The sequence below is a fragment of the Coffea arabica genome, chromosome 6c (genome assembly GCF_036785885.1).
Source record: "Coffea arabica cultivar ET-39 chromosome 6c, Coffea Arabica ET-39 HiFi, whole genome shotgun sequence".
In the NCBI taxonomy this organism is placed as follows: domain Eukaryota; kingdom Viridiplantae; phylum Streptophyta; class Magnoliopsida; order Gentianales; family Rubiaceae; genus Coffea; species Coffea arabica.
Genome location: NC_092320.1, coordinates 2866885 through 2891474, shown reverse-complemented (window position 1 = coordinate 2891474; position 24590 = coordinate 2866885). Strand labels below are relative to the sequence as shown.

Here is a 24590-nt window from a genome sequence, read left to right as displayed (position 1 = left end):
GCCCAAACTGTCATGGCCCCTTGCCCTGGGTGAGTTGAAGTCCAACAACGGAAAGCAAAAGTAAAAAAAGAATCTGACGAAATTTGGCAAAAAAATAATTAGCCGCCTAGAAAAATTGTCAACAATATATGGTCCTGGCCTACCTATAATTGTTTTGTTTGATGGTTTTGGAATTCACCTTACGACGGTTGAACTCAAAAGTTACTTGTTTGTTTTTGCAACTTCTAATTAAACGAGTGAATAAAAAAAAAAAAAAAGAATTATGTAATAACCACAACCTAAAGAAGTTGATATACTACGAATTCGTAAAAGGTAAGAGATGTGGTGTAATTAGAATTACACAAACAAACAACTGGTCTGATTGACGTCTGATGAATAGTAGGAGTGTAATATTACACGCGGTTTCTATGTAGTATTTTAATTCTTGTGTTTTTTTTTTCCCACACCTTTTCCTGAAATTAAATATGGGAGTTTGCACCCTTAGAAAAAAGGGAAGAAAAGAAAAAGACGGGAGTTTGCTTTGCTGTCTTCCATCTTGGCAGTCAAAATACACAGCTGGATGAAGGAAGGGTAACCTGCAAAATTGTTCTTCTGCGTCAAGCGGTCCAGCTCCGCGTTAAGCAAACGTCCAATTGACTCGATATCAAATGCTACCTGCTTAAGGAAGCAGCTATATTACATGTGTTGATCTTCATCTCCAAGTCATCGATTACTCAATAGTCATAAATCCCCCCCCCCCCCCCCCCCCCCCCCCCCCCCCCCCCCCCCCCAAAAAAAATTGTTTAGTGTCTGCTTTCATAGAAGAAGACAGACAGGAACATAATCCTGGTTTGATAATTGACACTAATTAATATTGATTACAAGGAACACAACTACGGCTTTGTCATACAATTTCAGCTTAATATATGGATCCGAAGCAAATCCCACTTGCTCCTAATTCTTTATTGTTTACGTAGACAGCTTTTCGGGAAAAATTTAGAACCTCTTTGGTCGGCTACGCAAGCCTACCTAATCCATTAGGTCCGCCGGGCAGCTTTAAAAATGCAAGAACCTCCCAGAGAACTAAGTCACTTCTGATCATCTTCCTAAACTCGGATGGCAAACGGCAGGCTGGAGGTCCTGTTGGTGGAAGCTCAAGGTATCAGAGACAGAGACAAATGCATTCCTGGTATATACATCTCTTCTTTATTCTCTAAGGAATTTTTTCCACAACCTCGTTTTTTTTTTTTCTTTTTAACAAAAAAAAAAAAACATATTCGTAGGTTGCTTAAATTGCCTAAATCCTTGTAATCAAGCAACAAAGCCTTACGTGCACATCCTGTACGCAGAGCAGGAGCGTACCAGCTGTGTAGCCAAAGGTAACAAAGCCGCCCCATATTAGTTTGTTATCTAGCTCGCTCTTCTCTGTGAGATTTCACTTGCAGTTGAGCTCAACAATCTTTTTGTGCCCACCATCGAAAACTTTAGTTTGAACTTGATTTGGTAATATAAAAAAAAAAAAAAAAATGCAGGGAAAGGAAAGAAACGAGAGTGGAATGAGAAATTCGCGTTTGAGGTGAAGTATCCGGATGGCGGAGAAGATCGCGTGTATAAGATCATATTTCGCGTCATGGACCAACACAAGTTCACCGAAGATGTTTTTGTTGGCGAATCTACGTGCGTAACCCTCCTCGATCTCTACATATATACACACACACACACATATAGATATATATATATATATATATATAATATTTCACTTTCTTTTTTTGTAATTGTAATATATGCTGTTGACATAATTTTTTCTCTTTATGGCGGTGTTTAAATTAAATTGATAACTTGGTGGTGCATGTAGGGTGTACGTAAAAGATATACTATCAATCGGGGCAGAGAAGGGGAAGCTTGAAGTTCAACCTCGCCTCTATAGAGTCGTTCAATCGGACAAGACCTACTCTGGAGAAATATCTGTTGCATTTACCTTCACCAAGGTTAGTTAGACTTCTTCATACTTTAGAAGCTCAAGCTTGACATTTGGATTCTTAAATTTTAAGTAAAAGGTATTTTTTTTGTTGCCACGACCATATATAATATAGCAAAAGATTGAGAATAATATTAATTATTATTGTCAGTGGGAGGTGGCATTTTTTCTTATTGTTGCATCCAGTTTTGCAACTATATACTTGAAAGAACCTAATATAATTAAAAGTTGCGTCTAAATTAAAAGCGTGGAGAAATGTTGTTGCCGTTCTAGGTTCTATTCTGAGCATGACTTTGGGTTAATTGATGCACCACACTACTATTTGTGCAGATCAAAGATGGAATAGAAGAAAATCCTGAAGGCCGGAAGGAATGCGCTAATCAAGGATGAAATGGAATTATTAAGGAAATTCTCAAATTACCAGAACCACTGAAAATGTCAATCGCTAAGGCTTTGTTTGTATCAGGGATTTGACGAAAGATTTGCAACTCTCCAAAATTCCTCTCGTTGTTTAATAAATTGTTTAGGAGAAATTTGAGTTTGTAATTCATTAATTATTTCTATGTTTAAAATACGTTTAAAGAATTTGTGAATTTAAAACCCAAATACCTCCTAAATAACTAGAAAAATGTGAAAGAATTTCAAATCTTATGCCAAGTATCTCTGAGCCAAATGCAGCTTAACTGAATTCAATTCAAAAATTATGGAAGTTGCTTGCCTAAGAGAAGTCTCGACCATTATACCGCAACGGATCTTTCGTCCCATATCCTGTGCCACTCTCTGTCCCACTTTTTATTATATTGTTATTTCTCCTACATAAATATTAACTGTAGCAGGTTTCTTCTTCCTCTCAAATCAGTCGGATTCTCTTCCTTTCTATTTCACTAAAACTCTCAAACGTAGCAAATACCATCTCCCAAACTAGGCATAAGAGTATTATAATTATACTCGAGAAAGGAAAAGGAAAACCATATAGTAATGTAAACCTATGGCGGTTCAAAATAAAATATCCACTTAGATTGTCAAAAATAAAAGAAGTCTGTGAAGAACTTCCTCAAGAGCAAACTTCTCATGATCCTTCTTTTAATTACTAGTACACCACTATGAAATTCTTTTGTCTAATCTATGTGAATGCATTTGTCAATGATTTACTATATATTTCTAGGTTTAGGGATAAATAGGCAGTCGACTACAGCTAATATATTCTTTGCTGAATAAATCTTAAAGGCATGAGATTTAAATAGGAAAATGATTAATTCTCTATACACTTACAGTGTATACACTTTTATCATTAGATATATGATACATAATTCGAAATTGAAATTTGAAACTCAAATTTTATATACGTATTATATATCCAACTGTGACAGTGTATATATGCTCAATGTATATAATATTTATTTGTAGGAAAATGTATTGAGAAAGTAGCAAAGCTAACACCAGGTGCCACTAGGGATGTGATCGGAACTGGTGCTGGTCAATGCTTAGCTTTGTGCTTGGGAAAGCACAACTGATCCTTACCACAAAGGCAGTCAAATCCTGAGCGTTGCGAGCTCCAACTTCAGCACACAAGCACGCAAGAATATCTCATTTATGATGCCATGATTGATTCCACATGATCACTTGAAAAGTGTTTCACTAAAAATTCTGAAAACCCAATTCGAAGTCCTCCATGGCATGAGCTCAAAATTGGAAACCATGCCTCATTTATCTAAGAACCACTCGAAAAGGCTAAAGGAAACATAAAATGGGAATCTATCCTCCTCCAGTCGATTATGAGACAAACTTCACATGGTCCTGACTCCTGGATCGTGGATTTTTTTCCTACCGAAAGTCCCATCTTCTGCCAAGCAAGGATGAGGTATATATCCCGTTTCTATGCTAAGCAAGGATTACTTTTTCTTCTTGACTTCAACCAACCAAGAATGTGAAGAGGAAAGGTTCGAGAGCCCAACAATTTGCATAAAATGCTGAAGGGTCCAATCCAATTGAAAAGACTATCAGATCCCAACACGAACAACGCTGTCTCTGTCCCAGAAAAAGAAGGAAACACAAAACGAGTGAATAATCTACAAAAAAAAAAAAAGAAAAAAAAAAGCGATGATAAGGTGATATAAAGACCATAGCCAGAGTTCCAAATTTGGGTTATCAGTAATAAAATAAGAAAAGATTAAAAAAGATTTTGGCCTTTTGAGTGATCCATATCCAGAGTTCAGTAGATCTGAGCTAGTGAATATCCAAAGAAAAGTGAACGTCGAAAACATGTTTTTGGGAGAGATTCCAAATGATAAGACTCATAAGAGGCACGACAATAGGAGTTTTATATGTCACCTTGACTTCATATGCTGAAAATTTACATCCCGTACTGGGCTGTTAAATGATTAGCTGCAACAATTATTTAGTATTGAGAACTTCTGTTGTCATAGCACTGGACCGTACTGGGCTGTTGTTGGCAGGAGCAAAGCCTGCCATAAGTTCTTGAAATTTTGGGTACATCCCGGCAGGAAGTGCAAATTCCCGAATGCCGTGATGATGGTCGTGGTCGCTGAAACCATTTTGCAGTGACCAAGGCACCATCAATTTGATCGACCGACCCCCAACACAAATTCTTAGTAGCAGTGCATTAAATTAAAGCATTCATGCCTCATCTTCTCTACTACATCCATTCACCACAATGAAAAGAACAAACATACCAAGAAGCTATAGATGTAGTATATATTAATGGCGTTCATCGTAATATCAATACTGAATACGAATATAACTGGAGCTGCGGGCTACACCGGGATCATGCTTTTCCCTGCAGCCACTTCAGCCCCTACAAACAGCTTTTGCACTTTGCTGCTGCTGCCGGCATATCTTCACTGCCCATATCTTCGAGCCAAACTTGCAGAGTCCACGTCAAAAACACGGGAAAAAAGAATGGACAAAGCTTACCGTAAGCAAGCCCACTTGAAAGTACAATCCTATAGCTATTTATAAGTGCTTCTTCACCACCATTAATAGTCTCCTGGTAGTACAGTACCATTCCTAATAAGCAGCTAGTAGGGTAAAATGGCGCTGCTTTTAGCGCTTTCTTGCTTCAAAATAGTTTCCGGGGGTAAGAAGGGGGGAAAAACTGCGAAGGCGGCAGAGCGAGAAAATAGGGTATTACTATACTGTTACTTGGATCCAGAGAGAAACGACTTAATTTAATTGATGATAATACTACTAGTACTAAATTACGGGGATTGGCGGTGGTTGAAAGTTAATTATTAAGTGTAAATTCGGAAATTCTTGCCGACGAAGGTCTGGCCAAATTGCCAGTTAGGTGGTGCGACGTTCCATGAGGTGGAGGTACGGCGATCGCTGGTGGTGACTCTGAAGGACAGGGCCTGGCCCGCGAGCTGGGCATTGGACTGCCAATTTTGGCCCCAGTTGCGGCTGAGGGGCAGCCATTGGGTGCGGGTACCCTTCACGCTGGCGCGCATCACATTCCCTGCACCTGCGACATTGGTGATCAGAACCAAGTTGAAGTAACGGAAGCCGTCGACGGTGAACCTGATTCCTCCACGCTTCCTGCAAGGGACCCTGCCAAAAAACCAACAAATTTTATTTTATTTTTTACCAAAAAGTTGTTTTAAGATCATTAAAACGTACCTAATAAACACTAGTACTATATATACTAAAAAAATAAAAATAAAAAAAATCCGATGCACGACGTTAGTAAATAGGTTCTTTAATGCTATCATGGTTTGTTGTCACAAGATGCTGCTGCTGCATGCACCTTACAGTTTTTGCCTTAAGGGCAGGGGACAAGGGGAGGGACCGGGGTCATGGAGGTTGACCGGTAATTCAGGTAATGAGGCCCCACCATAACAGTGCGGCTTTTTGCATCGGTACTCAAAATATTATATATAGTTCATAATAAAACTACGCTGTTGCCCTCGTAACCGGAATTGCTCAACGATCGGCAACCCAGACCGGGATCTCCCGGCGTTATCTTGGGCTGCACTTTAGCATACGAATCCATTTTCAAAAAAGAATAAAATCCAGGCATTTGTCCATTCTGGACTGAATCCGGGTTTTAGTGCACCATGGCCGCATGGCACAGAACCAGCATAGTAATTTTTGGTAGGTAGCAAGTAATTTGTTACTAACTGAAAAATGGTGAAAGCGACGCAAAAACGCGTCCAGCCTCTCTGAGTCTGGGGTGGACCACAACTGCAAGTAGAATTGGCGGATTCTCTTCTCAGTTCTCACAACCAGCTTAGGATGAAAAAAAAAATTTCAGTAGCACTCCACAGATTAACCCCTTTTTTTTTTCCCAACAAATCCACTCCACAGATTAATTACCCGACAAAAAAAAAAAAAAAAAAAAAAGCGACGCTGCTTGGTGCCTGTCAAATTAGTACACACTAGAACAGGGGGGAAAAGAAAAGAGACAAACCGGAACCAAAATAACGACTACTAGAATGACTCCGACTGCTGAGTACTGATTCACCATTCTGCGTACCTTTCACCCTTACGAACTTTTCTTTTCCCAATCTCCTTTTTTTTAACATAGTTGCAATTAATGTGTACAAAGATTAACTTTTCTTTTTTTGCTCGGCTTGCTAAGATAATTGTGACATACTCAAATCCCAAAGTCCAGGCTCTATGCTCTAGAAAAAAAAAAAATGTCACCATAGAGAAAAGAGCGAAGGGAGACCTGCTAATATATACAACTAGTAGCTTAAGAGGGGGTTTGTTTATCTTTATCCAATATTCCAATGGATGGATCGCGAGTGGTGAAAGTGAAACTACTTACCGACGGAAGTTGACGGGGACGATGCCGGCGCGGTACTGGGCAATCTTGAGGAACATGGGCATGGCGAGGTCGAAGTGGGGTCTGGGAGGGTTGCACCACCCACCATTGTCGTTTGGTAAGGCGAAGTTTGGCGGGCAAAAGTTTGTCGCCGTAATAAAAATGGAAGGGCTGCCGGGAAGGCACCATTTGGGGTCATCAGCGCATTTTAGCTCAAAGCAGGCCCCGCAGCTTAGACCATCGTTGAAAAGCGCTGTGCTCAGCGCTGCCGTGTTCACTCCATAGCCTTGGCTGTACAGGTTGCCGTACCCACATGCCCCACCTGATGAGTTACCGTAAATCAAAATACTTATAAACAATCAAAAGTTATACTTACTACTACTAATTAGTAGTACTAGTATTTTTACTAGCATACTACTACAGAGTTTATGTGAAAACAGGCATGCACCGATTGGGGACGGACATGTCATATAAGCAAAATCTGAGGCTTAAGAAGAAAATACTACAGTCGTAGCACGTACAAAATTTTAGTTAGTATGTGTAAAATATAGAGGGGAGGATGTGGGACGAATGATGCATGCATACCCATGGTGCCAGAGGCATCGCTGCCGCCGTAGAAAGTAGCGTGGGCGCTTTGCCAGGGACCGCCGGAATAAGCACCCGGCAGTCTAGCGTTAACCACCGTCAAGAAACAGAGAAGAGCAGCAATGCAGAGTGGACACATTTGAGCCATTTTCATTTTTTGAAAATTCACACTTGACCAATTACTTTATGAGTAATTACCACTCCGGCTCGACTGAAACTGAAACTGGAAGGATTTACATATACCGTGTTCTGTTGGTGGAGTAGGGGGCATTAGCTAGCAGGTAGGGGAAGGGTACTCTGTTCCAGTAGAAAGCGGGAGGAAAAGGGGGCTACTTAAAAGGACGGCCCCCATACCACAGTGATTCTCTGAGAGGGTATAATCGTAAAACACTCACGATCACATGCCCTGGGTTCTGTAATTAATGGAAGATTGTCACCCCATCTCCTTATTTAATGTTCTTGGCCTTTTCTTTTTTCTTTTTTTTTTCCTTTCCTCCCCTCTTTATTGGTTGGACAAGATCCAACTCCTAGTGAATTTTCCTAGTGGTTTGAAGTTTGAATCGACAATGGAAACAACACTAATAGGGAAGGTACCGTGTAGTATTGGTTGATATGGTTGGTGATTTCACTTGCAAAGCATGTGGAGTAGCCAAAACTAGCATCAATTTACATATTTCGTCAAATAGTAACTTTTCTTGCCTCATTATATCATAGTGCTGTAGAAGATACTGTATGATCCGGGTTAATAAACAAAACCTACACCACAAGTATTTTCTCTAATTAAGTGGCTATGTCACTGTCTCCTCGTATTGGAACGTCACCATAATCCTTCCCCAAACTATATGTTGGTTCCCAGGCAGCTCAAATGTTAATGTCAAAATAACTTTACAGTAAATGTCAAGTTTTACAAGTTTAAAATACCTTCAGCTTTAGAGAAGGGTCTCAATCAAAAAAGAAAATGAAAATAATCATTGGAGAAGGATCATATCGACAATGTAACAAAAATATATGTGGCGATGTTCTTTGTACTGCCATTTGGAACACCAGCTTTCCTTTTTTTTTTTTTTTTTTTTTTGTTAATCATCACTGTTTGCTCTACTTGTCCTCTAACTTATTTCAGAGGGAGGTCCGATTAGGTCAATAGGAAAATCGATGAGAACTAAATCACCATCGGATCAAACGGGTGCGTTTCTTACTCTAACCTATTCTAGGGAGAAAGCTCAACTAGACCAATGTGAGAATCGACGGGAACTGAATCACTATCGGATCAAATAGGTATATTACACAGCCGTTTAGTCACATATTGGCAAAGCAATGGGAGGTAAAGTTTGAACTTTTGGCCTCCTACTCCGCAAAGACTTTAAGTCATTTTGATGATGGTGAACAGCTCAAACAGCTATTGGTTAGAACACTAGCTTTCTCATCCTTTGAAAAAGAACAAAAAAAATAGTAGCAAAGAAAAGACAGAGAGACAAAGATGAGGGAGAGGGAAATACGTGGTTCATTTATTGCGAGTAATAACTCATCATTACAAGGTTTTGTAATTATTATTGAAGTCAAAACAAGTTTGTTCAATTGATAAGAAAATACTATTTTTTCATAAAAGGCCGTGCATTTGAATTCTAGTGACGATGTGAGGCCTTATTGGCGGGCAATTTCTAAGAACCTTTATAAGAAATTTATAGTTTCTGACTTTTGATGGTGATTGAAATTGAACACGCTCAAAAATTTTTTTTATTAAAAATTTTAATTATTATTCATATTTTTTCTTAAAAAATTTTTACATTTCTATAAATATATTTTTTAATTATTTTTTACCACATATATATTAAATAATTATAATACATTGTTTATAAAATTTTCAAAAAAAATAGCAATCCACGCGGGCTCGTGATGACATGTCACAAGGAGGTTAAATTTATATTGTTTTCTCTCTTACAATTTTATAGATAAACAGAACAATAATGATAAGAAGAAGAAAAGGCAAAAGGTGAGGGAAATTGCTTTGTACCCTGATGCGCAGGTGGCTATGATTGCTGGGTGCGCATGTGCGGGGGTCGGCAAATGGCACTCTGAGAATTGATTTGCAGGTTTTGTTATGGGAAATTGCGAGAATTACTGAACGAGCCTCCGCCGCTTCCATGCCAATGTGCCGGGTCCTAATAAGAAAATTTTACAATGAGATTTTTGCGAAACTAATTGGTAGAAGTTACTGTTTGTACTCGAATATGAACTGAGACATTATTTTCTTTTCTTTGATTTAAAAGGATGAACTTCCGTATATTTCGAATGTCCATCTGCTAATCTCCTTCCCTATTACAGTAAACAACTGCCGGTTGACACCTTCCGCCAAGACGAAATTAGTCCCAAAAATTGATTGACTAAGCTGGAACAAATGCACGGAGGATCCACCGGGCATCTGCTCTGAAAGTGGAGGCAACTGAACTATCATCGTTTCTTGTGAAATCTTAGGGCATAACTTTGGAGATTAAACAACCCATTGGTTAGACGAGAATGTCAACTGATTAATCTTCCCAGTTCCCACTCCCAAAAAAAAAAAAAAAAAAAAGGAAAAGAAAAGATTATGTGAATCAATGGCGCCGTCAAGGCCCAGCAGCCCAACCCAAACCTACACAGGCATGTGAATCAAATAATTGATTCACACACCAACTGTCCCCTTCTTTTCTTATTATTAATCTGTATATACGCTAAGGAAATGTACGCACCCCATACATGTGTGTTGGAGGTGGAGGACTGTGGCAAATCAAAGGCAGGCGAGTGAAATTGAAATTGCATTCCCAATTAAACGCACCGTTGAACTGCTAGTAATTCACATTAATTATTGAGATTTACCATAACCCTCCCTAGTAGGATAGGGGTACTTGAGCAATCGCCACTACTAATTCCAGAATGAAATGCAGTAGTATTGAAATTTACAAATCCCTTCTCCCAACGACAAAAAAAAGTTAATTCTAATTGAGTTGCAGATTGCAATCCGGAGTTTTAAGGTGAATCGATAAGCTAGGTTCATGATTGTCAGGTCCTGGCTGCCGCCTTGCCGGTGGGGAAAGAAGGGACGAAAAACCCAAACGCCACCCCACCATTGCAAAGTTCCCGCGCGCACGCCATCAAGTCGACCACAAATGAAGGTAGTATAAAAGCATTCACGACGACATGGCAACTGGCTTATTATAATCCCGGAAACAATTGCATAATACTTTGTTTGGATTGTAGTTTAGTTTATTTGCAAATTTTTACTTATTTGTATTACCAATACATTGTTAATTATTTTTTTAATCTTATATATATATATATATATATATATATATAACAGGTCAAAAAAATATTATAATTATTTTTTAAAAAAATATCCCGAATAATCTACTGCCGAGCCACCACGCACGCTCCCTAAATGACTTCTCGGTAGTCCAATCGTAACAGTGCTGGTGCTTTATATCTATCACGGTTCCCCGCCGCCTGATCCGTAGCCACGGATCATGAGTTAGTTATAGACCACATCAAATCAAAAAAATTAATCCAACCACATGCGCGCTACTTTAGAAAATGCAATGCTCTCGTGGAAAAATAATAATAATAATAATAATAAAAAGGTACGGTACATGTGATATTATATGACCAACAATTGTATGGCGTACGGAAAAATTATTTTAGACAAGAGGAGGAGAAAGGCAGGAAAATTCAAAGAGCTGTATGTAGTATGTACTTCACAATTGAATGCTTTTTCTTGGTTAATTAGATTCTCCCTTGGGAATGCTTCGTCCCCCCCCCCCCCGGCCCCAAAAAAAAGATTTTACTTCCTACAACTCGTCTCATTCGTAGTAGGAAATGATGTTGAATGATCGTAACGAGTGTTGCTTAATTTGTCGGTGATGCATGGATAAGACTTGGTGCAATATTCAGATGAAGACTTGGTACAACACAGTAGTGATGTGATGATAAAGCAGATCACGAGTAAAGATTACAGAGATACAAAAGCATTCGGGCCAAGACGTGGGAATTAAATGTTTTTGATGATCACACGTGCTTGCCTTCCACACACACACATATATATGTAATTGTGTGATCAAGAATCCTGATAAACATTAAAGTCCGTCGTCTCGTTAAGCAGTCCTAACCCTGACCCCGCATTTCAATTATGCTTTGCCTCTAAATCTGTCGAGCAGCATAGCGATAGCAGTCAGCAGTGCTACTAAGTAGTAACTGATTGTTGCCGCATCAAGAATATAGGCCCTGTTTAGAAGTGCAAGCTTTTAGCAAGTTTGTTTCCTACAAGTTTTTTAACAATTTTTGCTACAGGAATCTCAAAAAATTTCACAAAATTTTTTTACCTACATGCCTCAAAATACCCAAAACAACAAAAAAAAATTCCCTCCCATTTTTCTTCTACCTCCGTCACCCACTCCAACCCACCACCACCTCCTCCTCCCCCACCTCCCCTTTTTCTTCTTCTTTCTTCGTCACCACCACCTCTGTCATCACCTCTTCAAATGCCTAGCAAGAACAATTAGGCCCCCCATAAATGGAGGTAGCACCGATTCATCAGCAACTGGGCCTTGCGAAGTTTCCAATGCCAAACTCGTCTCAGCCGGTGAGCAACTTGGCAGGTTTCTGCTCGAAGGGAACATCGCCGACGACTTTGCCGATGTCGCAGAAGTGGAAGGAACACTGGCACCGGCGGATGGAACCTCTGCAGTGGCTGGAACTGGAGAACTCGTTGAGCTTTCGATTGGAGATGATGCAGGCGGTGACACTGCCGGAGCATTCACCAGGGAGAAGCCGCAGGTATTGTTGGAGGAATCTTTGGAGATAGAGAAGGAACCGGGGATGCATGAGGGCTGGCCGGAGAAGCTGTGGGCACAGGAGTTTTTGAGGGGGAATGGAGGAAGGAAAAGAAAAAGAAAGAAAGAAAAAGAAAAAGAAAAAGAAAAAGAAAGGACAAAAAATGGTGACCATTGCTGCTGGGGAGGCAACGCAGAAGTAACGGGGGAGGGAAGGGGGAGTGGGAAGGAAGAGGAAGAAGAAGAAGAGAGGAAAGAAAAGAAAAAAAAGAAAAAAAAGAAAAAAAAAGAAAAAAAAGAAAAAATAAAAAGAAAAAAAAAGGAAAAGAAAAAAAAAGAAAAGGAAAAAAACTTCCAAAAAACTTCTTAAAAAAACTTAAAAAAATTTTTCATCTTAAAAAATTTTTCCAAAAACTTCTACAGTACACTACAATAAAATTTTAGACAAACTCCCAAAAAACTCAGGTTTCAAACAGGTCCATAGTCAAGAGCATAGTTATTAAAATCGACCCGGCCCGCGTGGTCGAACCGGTCAGACCGGTGGACCGGGCCGGATTTGGAATCAGATCGTTTGTGCAAAGAGATCGTTGACTTAGTCAACGACCCGCGCGGTCGAACCGGGTTAAATCGGAAACCCGGCCGGTTTTGGCCGATTTTGTCACTAACCGGATTTTGTGAAAAAATTATATTGCTATTGTTGGAACTCGAACTTCGGACCTCTGCCCCCACACTACCGCTTGCTTACCACCAAACTGCTTCCAAATATGTTGATATAGTAGCTTTAGTATGATATATAAATGTTTTTTCAATTCTATCTTTTTTTCTCTAAAACAAATTTATTTGGAATCTTTTAATAAAAATTTATTACCCTCCAAACTCTATAAGTTATAAAATGGATTCCAAAAATAACATATTACATAATTCATTTAAAGACAAATATTATTTTTAATAAATTTTTACACTTAAAATTCATAAATAAGCTAGATAATTACACTAAATATAGATAAAATTTTACACTTGAAGTTTGGTATATTAATAAATAACTTTATATTTGATTGATTCTTATATGAATTAATTATTTTATAACAAATTAAATTAAATGAGCTTTTGTTATGGCATTATTTATTACAATTTATATCATATATCTTATATAAATAATTATGAAATATAATATTTAAATATATGTAGTGACCTACCGGTTCAACCACTCACCCACCGGTTCAACCAATAACTCGTTGACCCACCTCCTTCGCCGGGTTCCTTCCCGGGTTGGGTTTTATAACTATGGTCAAGAGGCCATCTAATCATCTTCTTGAGGGAGGGAGGGAGGGGGAGATATCATGGTTCGATTGAAGACACATTATGCATGGAAGTGACAGGGAAGATGATCCTGAGCATCTGGGAGAAGATGGACACCAGAGCCCATCCATGTCCAACGGCCAGAATAATAATAAAATATTAAATAATCCCTCGTCTCTCGTGCTTCAGCCACGCCCCCCGCGGCACAAAAAAAAAAGGCCACCCTCAAAATAATAGCAAATAATAATAATAATGCCAGTGAAGCAAACAAACCTTGAGGGGCTGGGGACGAAGGACATTCAGATTGGATTAGTTTGCTACGGAGAGATCGCCATCCATTAATATCGATCTCCATCTAGCAAATTAAAACATACACGGGATCCTTATTGTCACTTTTTCAGTCACAATTCAGTATCACTTCTATATTTATGTCAAGTGTTCTATTTATTTAATTTGTCATGCGCTATTTATTTAAATTTCTTCTACCATCACGTGATAAGTGAAATTAGCACTACATTTAGCACGGAGTAGTAGTGGCACAGAACTGATTAAAACATGAGTGCATGCATGCTAATTACAGCCGACGTGGCACGTCAAATTCCCGTGTGCGTTGTTGCTATATTTAATAACTCGATTAATTTCATAAAGTGGCATGTCAAAGATGCAAACTGACCTACATACCGCTTTTATTAGTCTTTGAAGATTCCCAACTTCGGCCGTCAATTGCGATTTCGTACATTTTCTAACCCAAGTGATCATCATTCATCAGGAACACGAAAGCGGCTGCAGAGCAATAGGAGTATTTATGACAACCATCTCTGGGTTTGCTAGTCATGGGCCAACGAGAGCTGTTCCAAGATTTTTTGTTGCTGGAAAATATTTTCCAAAGCAACCGCACCATCAACCGTACGAATGCGGAGATTTGGTTGCACCCTCGAAATTGGACAATGGTACTTGCTGCTGCCTTCGTCTCGTAACTTTGGTGCCTACTAAGGACCTTACTTGTCGTAATAATATCAAGGATTAACATTTCCTAAATGTATAATCTTTTTTTTTTTTTTTTTTTTTGGTTTCTTTCTAACGCTAGAAGACACATCATGTTTTTCAAATTTGAATATCTTTTTTTTTTTGCACACTCACCTTGCACCTCGGTCTACTAATCCAGAGGCCTTCTTAAACTGTAAATATAAAAGACAATTGATATTAACAGTCTAGCTTAATATTAGGGCACCATTCCTTAATGTGGCTGTATACTTTATTAAAAAAAAAAAAACAAACAAGTGGCGGAAGATCAAGGACGAGAATAAGCCCAGTCCTGTAACTCTAAGTGAAATATGGGAATCTCATTCGATGGCTAGTTTGGGCCTTGAAAATGATCGGCCCACCAGGAACAGATTTTGAAGACGCTGTAATCGTGTAGACGCAGGACCATTTTTCAATCCAGATCCATCCGCTTGCAAATCAAGTTAATCACCAACACTCATCAAAGATCATGCCATCCAACAACTTTTGTCGACGTGCAAAGGAAAAGGGAGGAGATCATGGTAATTGACGATGCGCGTCCGTCAAGGCAAGGCATTGTTACCGCCCACGATCTTTCTAAGTTTACAAAACACCATTCCCAACGGACTGCATGTTAAAATCTTAATCAAGTACGTGCCAATTTAACCAATGAGCCAATGACTCGATCGCCACTAGAGAGGGATTTAAGTCTCTCCTTGGGCTGTAGGTGAGAGTTCAAACTTCACCTGCAACAAAAAAAATTTTAAGGATTGAACCATAACACTCCCTTGATCTACTTGGGTCTGTATACCAACTAGTTCCTTACCACTGCCTCCTTAGGCTTCCCCTCCCCCCTAAATTAGGATAGGGTAAGTTATACAAATATATCATTGCTGACAAAAAAAAAAAAAAAAAAAAACGTGCCAATTTGATAACGCCGTAAGACCTTAATTAAGATTTTAGTTAAAGTAAGAAGTTGTCGACAGAGGGATGGACTGACTTGCCAAAACATAAAAACCATGACATTATTTCAAGTCTCGGAACCTCTATATACAGCACGCGAATACTTGTGACTAAACAGTTCCAGTATAACCTTTTTTTTTTTTTTTCCCCAACCTCAGAATTTCCGAGCAGATGGGAACCCACAGGCTCCCGTGTTGAACTCACCCACCCATTAATGCCAGCCAAAAACGTGATCTTGGATCAAACTCCGTCGCAGCCCTTGAGGATTCGACACGTCAAGAGGAAAACTCAAAAGAGTTCAGGATTTCATCTGTTTTGCATTCATAATGAAGGATGATGTGGCCTCTAGCTGTGCCTGTACATGCTTTGCTCCTAAGCTTCTGAAGTAGTGAAATACAAATAACTGGAGCTCCTCGAGACTTCGACGACAGTTCCATGTACTCCCGTCTGGTGCCCAACTGAAGGTACCAGCTAACATAGAGAGAAGGGCTGTCATTCAACAAAATTGATGTGTCAGCATCTTAAAAGAGATTGCTTCTCCTCAAATCATAGATTCACCATTCTCTACCACCTTAGCGTCAGTGTTTTTACCACAAACTTTAACATCAAAAGGTCATTCTGCCACTGAAACCTCTTTGAGAGAGAGAATATCATCCCGTGGATGAGCTTCTTCCACTTGAACTTTAACTTCGTCACCAACCTCTACACCTATGGACATTGAGGCAGAAGCTTGAAGTCCAACCTAGAAAGAGTACATCATCATTAGTTTTTTGACTGAGAAAACGAACAATGCAACAGGTAGCACGTCTTGACAAAGCCCTGAGACGACTCCTTTTCTCTACTTTACCATTTGCGACTCCTTTTCTTCAACTTACAATTTTCTTTTTATTCAATTTCTTTTTTTTTTGTGGGGGGTTCTCATTCATGAAGGGTGCTTCTCTTCATTAATGAAGGTAAGTTGATTATCTTCTCTTCAACCAAGTTGATGGTCTCAATATCATACATAATCTGACATTTGTCGTAGCTAGAACAGGAACATGTTTTTATGGAGAATCTTTTATATTCTCTTTAATCAAAGTAAACGGTACGAGTATCATACATAGTCTGACATTTGTTGTAGCTAGCAGACAAGCATGTATTCTAGGAGAACTTTTTCACCTTAAAAAAAAAAGAAGAAAGGCAATTACACAAAACTCAACAGCAAATGGAGGAAGAAACATGAGTTCAATTCAAATATTAACTGTCACATCATTACCTCCACCAAGAGTATTGCGGCCATCCTATCTTTAATAAATCTGAGTACCAAAGCAGAAAACCTTTTCTCTTTTGGTTGCCGTCTTAAATACTCCAATATCCAATACCGTAGACTGCTGTTGCAAAGCTTCCTGACTACTCGGGTGCTCATGTTTACTAAAGATGCAATTCCTTCAAGTTGACCAGCTGAGAAAGGAGGAGAATCACCTCTAAGAAATGCTTTTACCTGCATATTGGCAAAAAATTTAACAAATTCATGGAACACAACAAATGCCCCCTTCTCAGTTGCAGTTGTTAGCTTATGTTTAAAAATAGTATGTCAAGGAATAAATATTAACCAATTTGTAACTTTTTGGTTTGTGACAGGAAAAACTTCGTAATTTGTTTATGAGACACTTCAAGAAATGTTACAGCCTACTTTTCCAGGAGGAAAACAGGCTACGAATGTCAAAACCACCGTTGAAGCAGCTATGCACCAGTAGACAGATGATATGCATGATACTCACCCCATGTACTAAACGAAAAACCTTACCTGGTAATGAGCAAGGAGGTCCATATATCTTCGGATGGGAGATGTAAACTGAACATAGCCAGGAAGTCCTAGAACCCCATGACGGATAGGCTTACTGAAATCCATCTCAGCTGCCCGCATTATTCTAACAATTGCTGAACTCCTCACAGGTCCTTCAGGAAGATGGGCAAATGCTGATGTATCAATATTTGATTGAGGCTGCCCCCTATATGGTAATGGGATGTGGTTACAAGAACCATAAGTGGCCATAACTTCCCCACACAGGATCATCATCTCAGATACAAGTCGCATAGCAGGATCTGACTGGTCTTCAACATATAGTCTAATCAAAGGCTCTGGATCATCTGGATTTGCAACCTTGATTCGTGTTTCTAATGTGGCCGTGTCTATTGCACCCTACACAAAGCTTTTTCAGTTCAATTACAACTTGAACCCAAAAACCGTGGCACTTGGCCAACATGGATGGTTTGCAATATCACAACCTTAAACAATAGTAACACCGAAGAATGTGGATGATAATCTGTTTGCACTCCAAATATACAAGAAGCTCATGAAGAAAACCTTTCACAAAATTAAAGCATGATGAAATGATAAGTGCTCCAAACAAATTTGGAAATCCTAGAAATCAAACGTGCCACCACAAAATTTTAATGCTGGCCACAGCCTTCTCATGGATTCAATTAGCTAAAGGCTCGTGCTTGATTTATGCGAAGGGAAGCAAAAAAGAGGCCATGAATATATTATACAAAGCAAGAACTTCACGCATTTTCTGTAGGAGTTGCTTGATGCCACCCCATTCAGTAAAGATGAATGAGTGAAAACTCAATAATTGGTGCAGCTAACTGAAACTTTATTACATGGAAATTAAGTAGCCATTGTTAAAGGCCAGAAAATCATGTCAACTTTCACCTCTTCCATTTTAAAATTTAAATATGTGAAGAACAACTGAAAGTTTTGAAGGACGCCTGGTTAATTTCATGCACACACTATTGGTAAATTTGCAAATAGCATATTCGAAAGTTTTGAAGGAAGCCTGGTTAATTTCATGCGCACACGATTGGTAAATTTGCAAATAGCATACTCCATACCACAACAGTGACATCTTTCATGAACATAAGGGGTAACTAGACCAAGAATTTTGTGAATATAATTAAACCATGGAGATGAATATGTTAAAACCTTGGGAAAAGAAATTGACCTGTTGTTGCCGCCATCTGAATCGCAGCGCACCTGCCTCTGACAGAATTTTCAATTCAATCTCCTCTTCCAGATTCAAAAGAAGGAGCTCTGATGCACTCTCATATGTCAGCATGTAAGTTGGTTTGATTATGGAATTGTCCACAGAATATTCTGCAATACTATAAAGCCATAAAAGTGAAACTCCTGCTAAAAATAGTTTTTCTCAAACCTTGTTGAAATGTCTACTATCTATATAGTTGCTCATCATTCAACAAATGATTCGTTCAAATGAGGCAAAACTCGTGCAGTGATGCTGGGTACATCAAAAGGTAATATAATTTAGGTAAACATGCAAGAGTATCAATTTTTACAGTATCTTTAAGCAAACATGTAAGAGTAATTCGAATTATGCGTTCAGATCACTCGCTCCAACTGAAAAGCAAATTCTGAAGGATTCATGGACACTCTCACATATGCACCAACTATGAAAATGCACAATTAAATGATTCTCTAAATTTCAGAATTCCTCAACCCCAAAATGCATACTGACATCACAAAAAAGGGTTAAGAATGAAAGTATCAAAACCTTCACTCTGGAAATTACATCCACTCACCTACAAGAGACACAACCAAGCAGGGAATGAATTTTATAAAGTTTCTCTATAGAGGCCAAAATACTCTCTCCTGTCGTAAAGGCTCGAAAACACATTGCAGAGCTTTCAGGTCAAAGCCCAGAAAACCCATTTATCTAGATAACCAAAGTAATCCTCACCCTGAGTGCAGCCTTCTAAAGGCAAAAGTAATCCCAAGGCGAAAAGAATGGAAGTCGAAGGTTCTCCCGGATTTCTTTCTGACTTATAGAATAGTGGACTTAGAATCAATGCTTTGCAGTGGAATGCCCCTTCTCTCTTGATCTAAGCCCTCCCCATTCTTTAAACTGATAACTCTGAAGTCTTTTCCTCTAAGCTTGATGTCATGATAAGTAACAACAGAAGTGCAGATGCAAAGCTGGGACCTCATAAACTGAAATTTGCTAAAAAGACTAGCTAACAGGAGCTCACCTTCCATCAGGTCGCAGTATAACAGATACTGTTACAGCATTGCAGGGTTTTCCTTGCTTCAGACTCATGCCTTCCATCGCCAATTTCTCAGGAAACATAGGATAGGTTGCAGTTGGTAAAAATATGGAAGTTCCTCTTTTCATTGCCTCTCTAAGAACAAGATTAAATCAAGCAATGCCCTATTACAGCTTATTTGGAAAAAGACTTGCTATGAAAAACAAGAACTACTTGTCTATTATGCTTCCAGGTCGAACTAAGCTCGTTGGGTCTGCAACATGTATCCAAACCTTAATTCGACCATCTTGAAGCCTTGTAGCACTCAGTGCATCATCAAGCTGAAATGGATTGTGAGGAAATCCATTATGGAATACAACACAATAAAGACAAACAGGAGATCGTAATAAGACCAAAAATTACCTCATCAGCCTCATCAACATCAATGGCATAAACCTTCAAGTGGGTCAAATCTAATCTGACATTCTAGATATAACCATGAGCAAATAATTATGTCACAAAAAGAATATGAAAAAATATACAATCTCATGTGGAGCTATAACTGCATTTTCTAAACTTAATTCCGAAGAAAACTGTCATCTTCCAGTTACTTTGAGCAATATAGTCTAGCTAGTGTGACTCAATTTCATGCAAAATTTAAAAGTGTTAAGAGGATATAAGAATTGCAAAGCAGTATACCACATCAAGGTCGTCATACGATTCTGATAACAGGCTTCCAGCAGCTGCTAAAACCCTGTCTGGGTAATCAGTGTGAATGCTGTACTTCAATAAATCAAGATTGACATGTACAGGGAAGTAGCCAATGTCTATGAGTAGATTTAGGGCTGCTGCTGAAGTTTTTGATAGCCCCATCTCTTTTAGAATCTGCCAAAACCAATAGGAGAGATGATATAACTCTTTCTCTTTTACACAATATCGAAAGGCATTAAAAAATAACCATCCTTCAATTATAAATAAGATTTATCAGGATCTGCAACTGAACAGGAATACTATCAAGTGATATTAGCTTATAAAAGAAGTTACCATCCCAGCAGTTTTCCTTTGGTCATCATTCTTGAAATCATCAATAGCATAAGCTTCAAGAGACCCAATTCTGTGCCAAATTTTCTCTTCACTTCTCCACGAAGACTTTGAGGGTTTAGCATGTGGAGGCATTCCTTTGGCAGATTTCACTAACTGCATAAACTCATGAAACTCCCTTTCAGCCAATTCTTTGGCATGCTTTTTTTGAAGAAGCTCTTCCACCTAATTGTTCAAGTTAAGAGGACCTTAGTTTACTATGAATAAACAAGTAATAACTTGAAGGTCATTGGCACAAGTAAATACCCCATCCCCAAAAGGGGAAAACATTGACCTTGACCAACAAACATAACGTTTTTTTTTTAAAGGAAGCAAACTAGCCTAAGGAAATCATGCAAACAAAAAGGCCAAGCATAATTCACAAGATGGAGAAAGGCTAAGAACCACAAATACATTTTCTTACAACTTAAAGCAGTACTATTCAATGAGACATACCTGAACAGCAGGTCGAGGACCATATAGAGAGAAAGGACCTTTTGTCTCCAGAACTGTGAAGTAAACATCATCATTTGACAGCAGTAAATGGGCACAATAGCTCTCAAGGGGCTCTGTACTACCAAAAATCATCTGCTAGCATAAACCAAGGTCATTAGAAGAACGAGAAGATGAAACCATGACAATTTTAATAGGTATACCTCAGCTAGTTGCTCAATAGTTACTGACTTGCCCTTTTCAAGCAGCTCAATCCATGCAAACTCGAGTAGTGCTGGATCCTGCAATGAATAATCAATTTCCAAACTCAACTACAACAAGCTAAAAACTGCAAACATGTTCCTTTAACTGTAAGAAGAACCAACCAAGTTACTCTGAGCTCTCTGAATGAAGTCTGATATCTGTGTATGGTCAAAGTCCTCAATACCCGGAACAATAAATGTTATTTGTTGTGGTTTTATGGAGGTTGTGACACCATTCTGAATCATTAAGAACCAAAAGAACAATCAGACCACCTGAAAACCTGAAAAACCTACAAACAAGGAATAAAAGAATGAGTTCTAACACCTAGCAACATATCTGACATGCAGCGTATTGTTTCAATAAAACCTGATCAAAGACCGTCCAGTTCTTCTTGCCGTCAGGTTTCTGAGCAACAGCCAGCAATACCCTTCCGGTGTCTTTCTTGAACTCCAGCAGCAACCCTTTCTGCAGTGTTCGTTTTTCCAATTTATCTTGGAGAAGCTCCCCACTAGTTGCTAACCTGCAGAATTTTTCTGTCAAACACCGCAACCATAAAGAAACAGACCAACCTTAGTCTTAATATGAGGCACTGTTGACTATTTTAATGGACCTAGACGTTCTAGATACTGGCATGATAACAATTCAGAACACATATATCACAAAGGGCCAAAAAGTGGTAAGTCATGGGTAACCTATGTTAGTAGGAAAGCCCACCTATCTTAAACGAGTTTCCACTCGTCAGGCCAGCTCCAAGTCAAGAAAAAGTAGAGGTATACATACTACCAGAGAATATATATATATATATATATATATATATATATATATATATATACGGTAGTTTCATTGAAATCAGTCTTCCCGGTCCCAGAAGATACAATGCAAATAATCAACAGATGAATAAAATCGATACCTGCTGTTAGCACTTTAAGAAATCAAGGCGAAAAAGCAAAACAGGTCGGCCCAGAATCGTATATTGATCGTCTTCCATTTTATTTTCCCATCAAATCAATCAAAGTTAAACTTATGTCAAGTCCAATTTACAATTCTCCAAAGCTCAGGCATGATATGTCATCCCATATTAATTCAGGCGTTAAACCATATTATTGCCTATATAAACGCACATAGGGGCACTCTAAGCTTTCCAGCGAACTTACTCAACATTTATATGCACTGGCACATAATAAGGACTTCGTAAAAACATAAATTGCAATTGAGAACCACATCTACGTAACAGCGGGGAAAATACGAAATTATGACAATCCGTGGGAGTGTAGATACTTGTTAGAAACGCGGAGTTGGCGGCGTTTGCGCAAGACCTCCAGCTCCTCCATGACAGTGTCGACAAGACTTTGAACTGAGTAACTTCGAATGCTTCCACCATAGCTACAAAAACACCACCGTGACCCAATAATTGAGAGATGAAGCCCTAATTTGGAGTGGTTGGGATGCCGCACGGTCCTGACTTGGCGGACACAGCTCCGAAAAACGGCGAGCGGCGGCGACGCGGCAGAGCGAAACGTTACGCGGGTGTTCAATACTCGAACCGCCATTAGTTATCGTAGTTAACTAATTTCTGTAAACGACAGCACAAAATTTCTGCATCAAGAGTTGATGTAGAAATATTTATGGGAAGGAAGAGGAAGAGGGACGGGCTTCTTTCAATCGAGAGCAGGAAGGAAAGGAAGGATTGGATGCCCGCTGTCGCCTGTTGATAATATTGTGCTTTTAGATTGCCGACTACTACTACGCTAGAGGGTGGTTGAATTAAACACCCAAAAAAAAAAAAAAAACCTTCCAAAATTTTTATAGCAATCGCTCTAAGAGTAAATCTTACCCTGACAGTGTATTAGATGCACGTTACAATGTAAAATTTAATTTTTAAATTTAAATTATATATCATATATTTAATAGTAAAAATTTATACACCGTCCCTATATAAAAGATTAATTCTAGTTCAAATTATAATAAAATATGCCTATCATTTATGAACTACCTTTCTATGGAAGTTGGATCTTGAAATAAGACTAGGAATGTATATTATAAAATGAATGATACACAGATAGAAATAAATGTCATAGCATGTTTAATTTGATTTGAAAATGAAATACTTATAAACATTATACATTTGATTTAATAATCTTATACGTAGGTACGAACATTCTTCACACCAATCAACCTTTGGTACAAAAGTCATTATTAGTTAATTAATTAACTTTGTTGAATTTTGCAAAGTTTGTATTATAAATTCAAAGGCATGATCTTTGCATGAATTGATCTGTTGGTTGAACGGCCTACTTCCATTTTCCCGAAAATTAAGAACAGAGTTCAAAATTAGTGTATTTTTTTATATATTTTATAAATAATATTACATAAAAATAAATGTGCATAAAGAAATTCAACCTTTCTTTACAATTTCTCTAAGATAAGAAGTATCATAACGAAATACAAATTGTGCATTGTGCATGTCTGTCTTATAATTTAAGATACAGGTTACTACTGAAATATCTTATTTGCATGTTAACACTATACTTGTTTGTGAAGAAAATGTGATCTATAATATTTATGAAAATTAAAGGTATATGAAATTAATTACACGTTTTATAAGTTTTGAGACCATCTTGCTAAAAACCAAACTTGCTAACTAAGCAAAATGTGATGAGATTGAAAAAATGTGTAAGTGTTTTTTTTTTCTCGTTTATATGGTCTAATTATCCAAGTTTAACAAACAAAAAGGGTCAAATTTTTAAATACATATTACAATCCTTTGTGAATAATAGTCTAATATCAACATTTTATTAGTTTGAGATCATCTTGCCCAAAATCAAATTTGCTAACTAAACAAAATATGATAAGAGTGAAAAATAAGTGTTTTTTTTCCCTCTTTTTATATGGACCAATCAGCAAAGTTTAACAGCCATAAAAGGGCTAATAGGAAAGATTTTTAGTTTCTTCTGTACCAACATACCATGTAAGCTAGTTGCTAAACTCAAGTTAAAATTATCAACATAAACTACTTTTATGTTAATAAAAGTATAGAATATGTATCCCCGAGAGGAAAAGAAGTATATTTTGGCATACCATGAGAACTAAATAAATGTACGCATAAACTGTTTTCAACAAAAAAAAAAAGTACATTATGATATACCATTCATTAGAAATAAATAAATGCACACATATCATGAGTAATAAATAAGTTGAATTAAAAGATTGCAAAAATTGAATGCAAAACAATTGAATACAAATGGAAATAATATTTGGGAAATAAAAGAATAGCAGGAATTGTAATTTGATGGTTTTGACACTTTAAATAGTATAATTGGGATTTTATCCATCTCATTTTATGTGAGACTTGTCTTTTTTGGAAGTGAATTTCTTAAACCTTTCGGAGTACTTTTGTTATATCACT

At 38.1% G+C, this 24590-nt stretch overlaps 3 protein-coding genes and 1 long non-coding RNA gene across 9 annotated transcripts; 2 read left to right on the top strand and 2 right to left on the bottom strand.

The window, feature by feature from the left end:
- Window positions 1-945: 945 nt before the first annotated feature.
- Window positions 946-2563, top strand: LOC113691533 (16 kDa phloem protein 1). Of its 2 annotated transcripts, none has more exons than XM_027209703.2 (5): window positions 946-1168; window positions 1329-1358; window positions 1512-1656; window positions 1835-1967; window positions 2288-2563. In XM_027209703.2, the coding sequence occupies exons 1-5, from the start codon at window positions 1096-1098 to the stop codon at window positions 2345-2347; spliced, it is 441 nt and encodes a 146-aa protein (XP_027065504.1). In that variant the 5' UTR covers window positions 946-1095; the 3' UTR covers window positions 2348-2563. The 2 variants fall into 2 exon arrangements, with proteins under 2 accessions (XP_027065504.1, XP_027065503.1); XM_027209702.2 differs by having other exon boundaries at window positions 1263-1358.
- Window positions 2564-4647: 2084 nt separating this feature from the next.
- On the bottom strand, window positions 4648-7663 carry LOC113691829 (expansin-A6-like). Its single transcript, XM_072051999.1, has 3 exons — window positions 7326-7663; window positions 6744-7062; window positions 4648-5524 (listed from the first exon to the last, which is right to left on the bottom strand). The coding sequence occupies exons 1-3, from the start codon at window positions 7477-7479 to the stop codon at window positions 5209-5211; spliced, it is 789 nt and encodes a 262-aa protein (XP_071908100.1). The 5' UTR covers window positions 7480-7663; the 3' UTR covers window positions 4648-5208.
- Window positions 7664-15352: 7689 nt separating this feature from the next.
- On the bottom strand, window positions 15353-22956 carry LOC113693996 (ribonuclease II, chloroplastic/mitochondrial-like). 5 transcript variants are annotated; one of them, XM_072051995.1, is made up of 15 exons: window positions 22463-22937; window positions 21551-21704; window positions 21307-21420; window positions 21145-21222; window positions 20945-21076; window positions 20453-20674; window positions 20108-20293; window positions 19832-19894; window positions 19643-19749; window positions 19415-19564; window positions 18373-18532; window positions 17175-17570; window positions 16644-16868; window positions 15960-16130; window positions 15353-15877 (listed from the first exon to the last, which is right to left on the bottom strand). In XM_072051995.1, exons 1-14 carry the CDS (start codon window positions 22732-22734, stop codon window positions 16002-16004), a joined length of 2388 nt encoding a protein of 795 aa, XP_071908096.1. In that variant the 5' UTR covers window positions 22735-22937; the 3' UTR covers window positions 15353-15877; window positions 15960-16001. The 5 variants fall into 5 exon arrangements, with proteins under 5 accessions (XP_071908096.1, XP_071908097.1, XP_071908094.1 ...); XM_072051996.1 differs by having other exon boundaries at window positions 15980-16130; XM_072051993.1 differs by having other exon boundaries at window positions 15353-16130; window positions 22463-22956.
- On the top strand, window positions 16083-17176 carry LOC140008241 (uncharacterized). Its single transcript, XR_011815642.1, has 3 exons — window positions 16083-16186; window positions 16319-16341; window positions 17009-17176. It is a non-coding gene; the product is annotated as an uncharacterized lncRNA (long non-coding RNA).
- Window positions 22957-24590: the final 1634 nt, after the last annotated feature.